The 10,047-nt window shown below is 59.5% G+C and overlaps 1 protein-coding gene across 1 annotated transcript; it reads left to right on the plus strand.

Moving 5' to 3' along the window:
- Nucleotides 1-839: 839 nt before the first annotated feature.
- Nucleotides 840-8,517, plus strand: UPK3A (uroplakin 3A). The gene is made up of 6 exons (XM_043562885.1): nt 840-969; nt 1,967-2,122; nt 3,233-3,509; nt 4,579-4,661; nt 6,454-6,586; nt 8,192-8,517. Exons 1-6 carry the CDS (start codon nt 918-920, stop codon nt 8,337-8,339), a joined length of 849 nt encoding a protein of 282 aa, XP_043418820.1. The 5' UTR covers nt 840-917; the 3' UTR covers nt 8,340-8,517.
- Nucleotides 8,518-10,047: the final 1,530 nt, after the last annotated feature.

Raw genomic sequence — 10,047 nt, forward strand, 5'->3', positions numbered from 1 at the left:
CTCCCCCCCCCCCCCGGCCCCCCAAATCTCCCTCCTGCTGTATTGAGGACCTGGGTCCTGACACCAGTTCTGGGGCACACCCAAGTCGCTGCAGAACTGCTCTGCCCTCCCCACCCCTGCTTCACTCCTGCGGTCCAGGCCTTGGCTACAGCTCTCCCTGCCTTCACAATGCTCCCTACAAGGGAGCACAGTCAGACAGGCCTCGTCAAGTTTCTCGGTAGTTTTCTGCACAGGGTTATGTCGTTCATGCTATACCCGGATTCCTTACTTTCTGTTAAGTTTCCAATTTTAGCTCCCCTCCCCACCCTTGTTGATTTATTTCTTATATGTAAAATATAGTATTTAAGACACTCTTGGAGATTCCTGACGCTGGAAGAGTGTGTGTGCGGCCTGGAGAGTCCCTGGCCGTCCACCTGTGAACCCCAAGGGTCACACCGGGGTCTCTGGAGAGCTCACAGGCCCGGGACCTCGTGGTCTCTATGACAGCGCTTTTTCTCATTAGCCTGTTTAATCTTCACAGGAGCCGAGAGAGTACCTGGCACCTAGTAGGGTCTCCGTAACCAGCCGTAGAAATTAGAGGCCCATTTCACAGGGTGGAAGCCGTGGCTCAAAGAGGGGACGTCTTGCCCGCAGAGGTCTCATTAGGCAAGAGACGCTGTGAGAGCGCCGCCCCAGCTCCTGCACACAGTAGGCGCTTCGGCGGAGACGCGGGGCGGGCGTGTGCCCCGGGGAACCGGAGTTCTGGGCAGACGGGGCGGGGCGTATGCAAAGAGCCAGCGAGGAGGCCGGGGATTGGCCGGCGCGGGCGGGGGCGGGGCGCGCCGAGGGAGGGCCCAGGCCGCCAGGTGCGCGGACCCTGAGACGCGCGGTGCCCGCTGGACCGCCCGCCCCGCGCTCCCCGCGGCTGGTTCAAGGCCATGCTTCCGCTCTGGGCCCTGCTGGCCCTCGGCTGCCTGCGCCTCGGCTCGGGTGAGCGGGGAAGGGGAGAAGGGGCCGTGCCTCGGGAGGGCGGGCAGCTGTGACCTGGGCCCTGACCCTCCCACAGCCCTCAGAGGAACCTGGATGGAAAGGAGCATTGGGAACGGGGAGCTTCGCGTGTTCACTCCAGGAACGGGCACGCCTGCCTGCTCTGTGCCAAGCCCTGTGGATCCTCTGGGGTTAGGGTGTTGCTAACAATAGACCACACTAACTAAGCTTCCTCAGGTGGGATTCCAGGGCTCAGGGATCACAGATCCCTGTGATGGGTGCTGTGAGAGACAGACGCACAGGGGGCTGCGGGAGAGCAGAGAAGGGGCGGGACTAGACCCTGGAGAGGCCTGGACTGGAGGGGATGGAGGGGCCTTGCAGGGGAAGGGGCAGCCCCCGCAAGTTCAAGGAGGGAGGCAGTATGGTCTATCCTGGGAACCTCCCGACCACTGTCCATCAGCGTGGCTGGAGCATGGGGTGGGGGTGGGTGGGGGGCGTGCTTTGGGGTGAGGCCGCAGGCCCAAGGAAGCAAAGCCCAGAACCTCAGGACTTTGATGGCCCTTCAGAGGGGCTGGACTGTGTTGGAGTCCCTTCCAACGCAGTGGGGAGCCACAGAAGGGGCCCAGGAGGAGAGTGACAGGGTCAGGTTTGCATGTTAGAGAGCCGAGAATGGGGGAAGGGTCCACGTGAAGAGAGTGGAGCCGCTGGACTGGGCTGACTGCGTGAGGAGATGCTTAGGAGAGGCAGTGGGGTTCTTGGCAACCGAAGAGAGAGAGGGCAGCAGGGGGCTGGACCTCTTGGCTTCAGGGGGTGGGGGTGGGGGGTGCCGCCTGTGTCTGAGACAAGTTCCTGAAATGGCCCTTGGGGAGGGCGAACCCCAGTGCCCGGCACACTCTGGGGGTCGGGAACCCTGTGCAGACATGGGGTGGGGGGCAGAGTGTGCCCAGGGGTGTGGGCTCTTCTGCTGGGGGTCAGCTCCTGTCCTCATCGCCTCCTCTAGGTGTGAACCTCCAGCCCCAGCTGGCCAGTGTGACCTTTGCCACCAACAACCCGACCCTCACCACGGTGGCCTTGGAAAAGCCTCTCTGCGTGTTTGACAGCTCAGCGGCCCTCGATGGCACTTTTGAGGTCTACCTCTATGTCCTGGTCGACTCAGGTAAAGGCCTTCTTCCCGCGGGCCGCACTGAAAGGGGCTTTGACCTGTCTGCAGGGGGGAGGAAAGGACACGGGTCGTGGGGTGCTTTAGCACCGGAACGCGACTACCCCCGTGTACCTCACTGGCAGGCAGCCCTGGGGGCTCCGTGCCAGCCCTGGGCGGGGAGCTGAGGCCACACGTATGGACTCGTCCCCGAGAAGCGTCCAGTCTAGCGGAGAAATAAAGGCAGCACCAGTCACTGAGCACCTGCATCGTGCTCAGTGCTTCCCACACCTTAGAGCTAATATTGACAACCGGCCGGCAGGACAGCTGCTAGGATGCCCATCACAGAGCAAGGAATCAAGGCTCACAGAGGCGGAGTCACTCGTGGGGGCCCCCAGGCTGGAAAGTGAACCCAGATCACTGTGGTGTCTCAAGCCCCGGCCCTTCCCCAGGCTCCCCGAGGTGGTGCCTGATTGGGGTTTGCGAGGGAAAGCATGCACTTGGACCCACGAGCTCTGGCCCGGCCTCGCCTGCTCACTGGGGCGATCCTGGGCTTCTGAGAGAAAGAACACAGCGACGACCTCTTACATTTCTGGCAGCCCGTTCAGGGCCATCATTTCATTCTTTCAGCCGACACTTCCCGCCTGCCTACCTGCGCCCGATCTGTGCCCACTGCAGGGGGGGTTCTCTCCCATTTTACAGACCAGGGCCCAGAGAGGTACAAGGGGTCGTCCGAAATCACCCAGCAAGTAAGGAAGGGACCTAGGACCCAACGCAGGTCTGTCTGTTTCCCCTGTACCGTAGCACCCTCCTTTCTCAGTTTACGGAAGATCCGGGGCTCTCAGGGGAAAATGGTGGAAGTCTGTTGGGGCGGGAGGGTCCGTAGGAAGAGGAGGTGGGTGAGAGCCGGGAGCCGGGCACGGCGCCCGAAGCCGAGAGGTGATCCCGTCTGCCCCCTCCGTTGCACAGGGGGCCCTCGAAGCAGGGCCGAACCTGCCTCAGCCTGGGACGCGGGGCCCAGCATAGCGCTGGCTCAGGGAGGGTGTCCGCGGGTATTGGGTGGATGGCTGAGTGAGTGCCTTTGAGCTGAGGTGGCCAGGAATCTCACTCCCGACCCTGTCTCTGCAGCCAGCTCCAGGAACGCCTCCGTGCAGGATGCCAAGACCCCGCTGAGCTCCACCTTCCAGCAGACAGAGGGGGGAAGGACAGGCCCCTATAAGGCAGCGGCCTTTGACCTGATCCCCTGTGGTGACCTACCCAGCTTGGATGCCATCGGGGATGTGGCCCGGGCCTCGGAAATCCTGGACGCCTACCTCGTCAAGGTGGGCGCCAACGGCACCTGCCTTTCAGACCCCAACTTCCACGGCCTCTGCAACCCGCCCCTGTCGGCGGCCACGGAGTACAGGTGGGTGTGGGCAGCTGTGGGTGAGTGACCGTCATGCCCCAGCCCTGACGCAGGAAGGCCCAGAAGGGCCGCGTTTCTTGTACCAGGACTGGCCCAGGGCTCATGAAGGGGCCTGCTTCAGGGCGTGTGACCATGCCAGGGCCCCAAGCACTCAGAAGGACCCCTGCTTGGCTTAATTCTCTGCCTTTGTCATCTTGAAATTCTTTTATTATTTTTTAAATCTTTTTTTTTTTTCACATTTGTTTATTTTTGAGAGAGAGACACACAGAGACAGTGTGGGAGGGGGAGGGGCAGAGAGAGAGGGAGACCAGAATCCGAAACAGGCTCCAGGCTCTGAGCGGTCAGTACAGAGTCCGACGCGGGGCTAGACCTCACAGACCGCGGGATCGTGACCTGAGCCGAAGTCGGATGCTTAACCCACTGAGCCCCCCAGGCGCCCCCCCCCTTTTTTTTTAAGTGTTAAACTAGAGGCTGTTGATTTCTTGGTTCTCAGAACATCCGCTGTTTTAAACTGACCATGTACGAGACCGTCAGCGGGCTCTTGGTATTTTGTGCTGATCCTCCTTTATGATTAGAAACACTTGATTGGGGCTTTCTACATAAAAATATAGCCCTGTCCCAGGAAAGTTGGGTTGGGGATGAATATTATTCCTTTTTTTTTTTTTTTAAGTCCCTTTTGTGTGCCAAGGACCAAGCTGGGAATAGTGGAAGGTAAAAATACCACCAGGACAAATGGGTTAATACTCAGCCAGTATGCTACAGGCCTCGTATAGATACTAGAGAAATGGTGGGGGCGGGGCTCCCAGAGGGAGAGCTGACAGGAGGGCCATTGGTCCCTTCCTGGAGGCTTCCTGGAAAGAGTCCAGGGGCAGGAAGATGGGGCAACGGTGCCGATGCCAAATCCAGCACTGTCCTGTCGCCCAGAGCCCACCCTGTGGCCGCCTAGATTTCCATCTCCTAGAAGTACCCCGTCTGTCCCCCAAACCAGTCCTCCCAACCCCTCCCACCTGCCGGTGGCCCGGGGCGCACAGGATGGATAGAAGTCGCCCTTTGCTCCGTCTCCTTGCAGGTTCAAGTACCTCCTCGTCAACATGTCCGCGGGCTTAGTACAGGACCAGACCCTATGGTCCGACCCCATCCGCACCAACCGTCGTAAGTTGGGGGGGGGGGGGGGAGGGCTGCGGGGCAACCCTCAGGGGAACCCGGGAAAGCAGACTCAGCCTGTCATGGGGAAAAGTCTCCCCAGATGCAGGGCAGGCTGTTGGGTTGATGAGGAAAGTGCATCTTTAAAAAAATGTTTTTTAATATTTATTTTTTTGAGAGAGAGAGAGAGAGAGAGAGAGTGTGCGTGCAGGGAGGGAGGGGCAGAGAGAGAGGGAGACAGAGTCCGAAGCAGGCTCCAGGCTCCGAGCTGTCAGCACAGAGCCGGGGCTCGAACTCACGAAGCATGAGATCATGACCTGAGCTAAAGTCGGACGCTTAACCGACCGAGCCACCCAGGGGCCCCAGAGGATGCATCTTTACCTGACACTTGCCCCCTCCCTTGTCTGAGGTGTTGTAGCAGGTGACGGGTTTGCTGGCATAACTGAGGTGGGTGTGGCGTTTGTCCTGCATTCCATCCTGACCCCCCCACCCCATGTGGAGCCCGCCCCCACGGTAAGCTGACGGGCCATGCAGTAGCTCTGAAAGGTAGCTTGAAGTCACATGGCTAGTGATGGGTGTGGACAGGGCGTGTGTGCATGTGGCTGGGGTGCCCCCCCCCCACCCCGTAACAGTGCTGCCTTGGGACCAAGCGTCCCGAGTTCAAGCCCAGCCTCTGCCCCTCACTGCTGTGTGAACCCTTCAGAACCTCAGTTCCCCCATCTCAGAAATGGGAGGAAAAACCCTTGGTCTGCCTCCCCAGCCGGATTCCTTTGAATTATCCAGGCAAAAGCACCAGGCGCGGTTCTTTTTGGGCAGGGCCCGAGGTCAGTTTGTGGGAAGACCGTGCCCTTTGGGACTAGACAGACCGGCACGTAAACTCGAGTCTGGAGTCCGAGTGCCCTGGGACAGGAACTCAATCTCCCTGAGCTGCAGAAAGTGATCTGTAGAATGGGGCAATGACCAGAAAGCAGCTAGTTCACCGTAGGACCTGTAAGTTGTTCACTGAGTTCTAAAGGTGACTTTGGTAGAGGGGTGGAGGGGTTCTGTTAGACCAGGGCCCTTTGCCTCATCTTTAAAAAATTTTTTTAAATTTATTTTTGAGAGGGTTTTGAGAGAAAGAGAGAGTGAGCAGAGGAGAGGCAGGCACAGAATCCAAAGCGGACTCCAGGCTCTGAGCTGTCGGCACAGAGCCCGACGCGGGGCTGGAACCCACCGACCGCGAGCTCATGACCTGGGCCGAAGTCAGATGCTTAACCCACTGAGCCACCCGGGTGCCCCAGGCCTCGTCTTTAACTGCGGATAATCCGTATCCCATCCATTTCACCAGACGAGTTGAGTTAGGTTGTAATTTAAAATTATGCAAAAGGCCAGGGACACCTGGGTGGCTCAGTCAGTTAAGCCTCGGACTTTGGCTCAGGCCATGATCTCACAGTTCGTGAGTTCAAGCCCTGCATCGGGCTCTGTGCTGACAGCCTGGAGCCTGCTTGGGATCCTCTGGCTCTCTCTCCCTTTCTCTCTCTCTCTCTCAAAATTAAGTAAACATTTTTTAAAAATGAAATTATGCGGAAAGACCCTTAAGAGAGGAAGGGAAGAGACACACGAGGCAGTTGGGACGTGGGTGTGGAACAAGCAAGATAATTGCGCCTCAGACCTGGGGGGGGACAGACACCGACCCGGGTCCCTGCTTCATCCTGAGATCTGCGGCTGCCGGGCCTGGGGGGAGGGGGGGTCCCCTGTGTGTCCCTGGGAGAAGGCTGAGGGGTGCAGTGTCTGGGGAGTAAGTGGGCCCGTGTCCCGTTAGCCACCCCCTACTCCGCGATCGACACGTGGCCGGGCCGGCGGAGCGGGGGCATGATCGTCATCACGTCCATCCTGGGCTCCCTGCCCTTCTTCCTGCTCGTCGCCTTTGCTGGTGCCATCGTCCTCAGCCTCCTGTGAGTAGCCGCCGGCTGGAGGGTGCGACTCGGGGTGCACACCAGGCACGCTCCTCCTCGAGGGTCCCCCCCCACTGCCAGGCAGGGGAGAGCCCAGAAGGCCATGGAGCTGCCTTCCACCCTGGGGTGGGGGCGGGGCCGGGGGCTGGTGAGAGGGGAGCAGGGTCCTGGGGTGTCCGAGGTCAAATCATTCAGCTGGGTAGGGAGGGGCTCGGTACCAGGGCTTTGCGGGCAGGTCCCGGCTCTGACACCTCTCCTTCTGTGCCTCAATTTCCTCATCTGGGCGACGGGGATACGAACAAATACTATCCTCTTTGTGGAGTCTTGAAGGTTAAGTGACATAATCCCTAGAGTTTTCAGGGCAGCAGCTGGACACTCAGTAAATATTAGCTTTGTTGTCGTAGTTCAGTTCACCTACTTGCTGCAAGATGGGGAAACTGAGGCCCAAGGTCACAACAGCCAGTTAAAACAGAGTTGAGCTCAGAGCCCTGGGCTTCTGAAGCTACCAACAGCTCTGATGTTGGACGAGGACTTGAGGTCTCCCGTGGGGGGTCCGTCGCAGCTCACAGGGCTGCCTGGAGGGAAGTCAGGTGTGCCCACAATCCACTCGTCCTGGGACGATGGCGCAGGGGGGGGGAATCAAGGCACCGGCAGGTGCCGTGGGAATCTAGAGGAAGGGGAGGAAGGTCCTGGCTGGATCCCTGCCAGGGAGGGCTTCCTGGAGGAAGGAGCAGGAGGAGCCGAGCCTGTGGGGGGGGGGGGGGGGGGATGAGTCGCCAGGTCCTATGCAGAGTGCTGCTCAGAGAGAGGGAGGCTCTGAAGGGGGAGAGGGTGCCTGCCCCAGTGCTGGTGGGAGGACAGATGGGAAGTCCCCTTGGAGCAGGTGAAATTAAGGGGACACAGAGACCAGCCAGGCGGGAAAAGCCCTGTGGGCTGGGTGGGGGATGGGGAAGGGGACAATGAACTTGCAACTCAGGTCGCCCTCTGCCATTTAAGTCCTTAAAAACACAAATAACAGATGAGATTAGTCACTAGGAGACTGGTCTGTCTGGCCAGACTTGGGAGCCCTGGGGACACGGGTATGTCCCTCCCTCCTTGTGGGCAGCACGTTAATCTGGCACCAAAGGTCCTGTTCTCTGACGTTGGCCTGGCTCTGCCATTTATCACTCCTCTACCCCCACCCCAGCCCCAGCGACACCAGACTGCCCACTGTTACCCCAGCCCTTCCTGCCGCGTGCCTGGAATGCCTTTCTCAGCCCCCTCCTTCGGGATCTATGACCTGTCCCCTCCTCCAGGAAGCCTTCCTGTCCGTTCTGTCTGGTCATTCTTTCCTGTGGCCTGTCTTCCCCAATCTTAGCTCTTTGGGGATTTGGGACGGCGGCCTCCAAGTGTCCAGCTCATGGCAAGATCTGTAAATCGCCTGTTCCCGCAGTTCCAAACGGGGTGCCCCTTCCCTTATCCCGGGGCCCTGGCACGCAGTGAGGGCTCTGGAAAGACTGGTCTCTGGCCGAGGGCAGCGTCTAAGTAGAAAGGTCCCTGAGCAGCTGCAGGGGTTTAGGCTTGCTCTGTGCCCCTAACCCTTACTCTCTTCGTCTGCTTGGTCAGGGACACGGGCGGTTCTGACAGGGAAACGACACACGACTCCCAGATCACGCAGGAGGCCGTCCCCAAGTCCCTGGGGACCTCGGAGCCCGCGTACACGTCTGGGAACCGGGGGCCGCCGCTGGACAGGGCTGAGGCGTATTCCAGCTAGCTGCAGGACTGAGCCCGGGCCCGCTCCTGGGCGGGAGGCCTTCTCCCCACTGGCCTTGCCCAGGGGGTGTGCGGGCAGCCGGTGCCCTGACCCCACCCACGGCGGAACAGGGCGTGTTGGCCCAACCTGCGGGAAAACTGTTAATAAAATCTGCCCAAGGTTTTGAGTTCCAAGTGAATGAGGGACAAGACAGATGAATGAATGCTTGAGTCCGTGTTGGGCGGAGGCGCCGGATTGTTTCTCTAGAGGGTGGGGGCAGGGGACTGATTTTCCATCAGAGTGGAGGGGGTGAGGGTTAGGAAAAACGGGTGTCAGGACCCCTGGAACATCCGGAAGATGGGGGAAGCAGCACCCCCCTGATCGCCTCCCGTGAGCTGGAGGGGTCCCGAGAGACGGGCCAGGCGTGCAGTCACTAGATGGTGTTTGGGGTTCGCTGACTCCGAGGTGCTTGAAGCTGAACTGGGCCCCACAGGGGCAGCGGCCATCAACTCCTGTGTCCCCCAGCAGCCATCTCCTTCTCTCCGGGGCTCAGCTTCCTCATCTGTAAAATGGGCTGATGTGTAAATGGCTCCTTTCAAGGCTCCTTCCCTGCTTTCCCTGAGGGCACCGCGGTGGGCGGGCCGAAGAGGCTTCCGGAAACAGAAGAGGGGCACCGAGTCCACTTGTGGGGGTGCCGCAGGGACCCTCCTACTCCCGCCTCCCGGCTCAGATGACTCAGTTCTCTCTTCTGAGCCAGGTAGCAAGACCACTTCCCTCTGGGGAATGTGCAAAACAAGTCATGGTTTTCCCATCACGGAAAGGAGAAATTTCTCCGAGCAGGGCTGGGCTAAAGCAGGCACGCTAACCTGTCAGCTGTGAGGGAGACAACGCTCCTGAGAGGCGGCGGTCTCCCCGCTGGCCTTCATCAGCAGTGGCTGATGGGGTCCACTGAGACCACCAGATCTTCCTCTGGGGGTACGGATGCTGAGACCAGCACGGGTCCACCAGCGGGTTCCAAAGCCGGGAAGGCAGCAGGCAGAAGCTGTGAGAAGAAGCCTAAAGTCAGGCAAGGGTCAGGAGAAGCCAAAGCGGCCGAGGGTCCATCAGGGTGGCCGCGGCCACGGGAGCTGAGAGGAATCCAGTCCCTGGGCCGTGGGGAGGAGGGAGAGACGGCACAGACTGGGTAGGCTCCGGCCAGCTCTGGATCCCTCGACACTGTATTCCAAGCCCAGGAGCACTAGCCTGGGCGGCCACTGTGCTCCTGTGCTAATTCGTCCTCCCCGAGCCCTGCCTCCAGTAGGGCTATGCTTCCAGAGCTCCTCCAGGAGAAACCCCAGGGGCGGCAGAGGGGAGGCAAGGCTTCCGGAAGTCTGCCCTTGTTAAAAATTCCTGCAAATGTGCATTTTTTTTTTCCGTTTTTTCACAAGTAATCTCTACGCCCAGTGTGGGGCTCGAACTCACAACCCTGAGATCAAAAGTCGCACCCTGCCTTCTGTTTTGTAACATGCCTGTATTTATTTTAATTGAGGTGGGCTTCACATAACACACAATTAACCGTTTTAAAGCAAACAGTTCAGTGGCATTTAGAACATTCTTGATGTTATGCAACCATCACCTCTGCCTGCTTCCAGAATGTTTCCATCACCCCAAAAGGAAACCCTGTACCTATCAAGCAGGGACTTCCTGTCCCCCCCCCCCCCCCCCCCCACCGCCAACCCGAGTCCCTGAC

The sequence above is a fragment of the Prionailurus bengalensis genome, chromosome B4, assembly GCF_016509475.1.
Source record: "Prionailurus bengalensis isolate Pbe53 chromosome B4, Fcat_Pben_1.1_paternal_pri, whole genome shotgun sequence".
NCBI classification, from domain to species: domain Eukaryota; kingdom Metazoa; phylum Chordata; class Mammalia; order Carnivora; family Felidae; genus Prionailurus; species Prionailurus bengalensis.

Coding starts and splice junctions, on each gene's coding strand:
- UPK3A (XM_043562885.1), top strand. CDS start 918: ATGCTTCCGCTCTGGGCCCTGCTGGCCCTCGGCTGCCTGCGCCTCGGC. Junction 970..1,966: donor CTGCCTGCGCCTCGGCTCGG/GTGAGCGGGGAA, acceptor CGCCTCCTCTAG/GTGTGAACCTCCAGCCCCAG. Junction 4,662..6,453: donor CCCCATCCGCACCAACCGTC/GTAAGTTGGGGG, acceptor GTGTCCCGTTAG/CCACCCCCTACTCCGCGATC.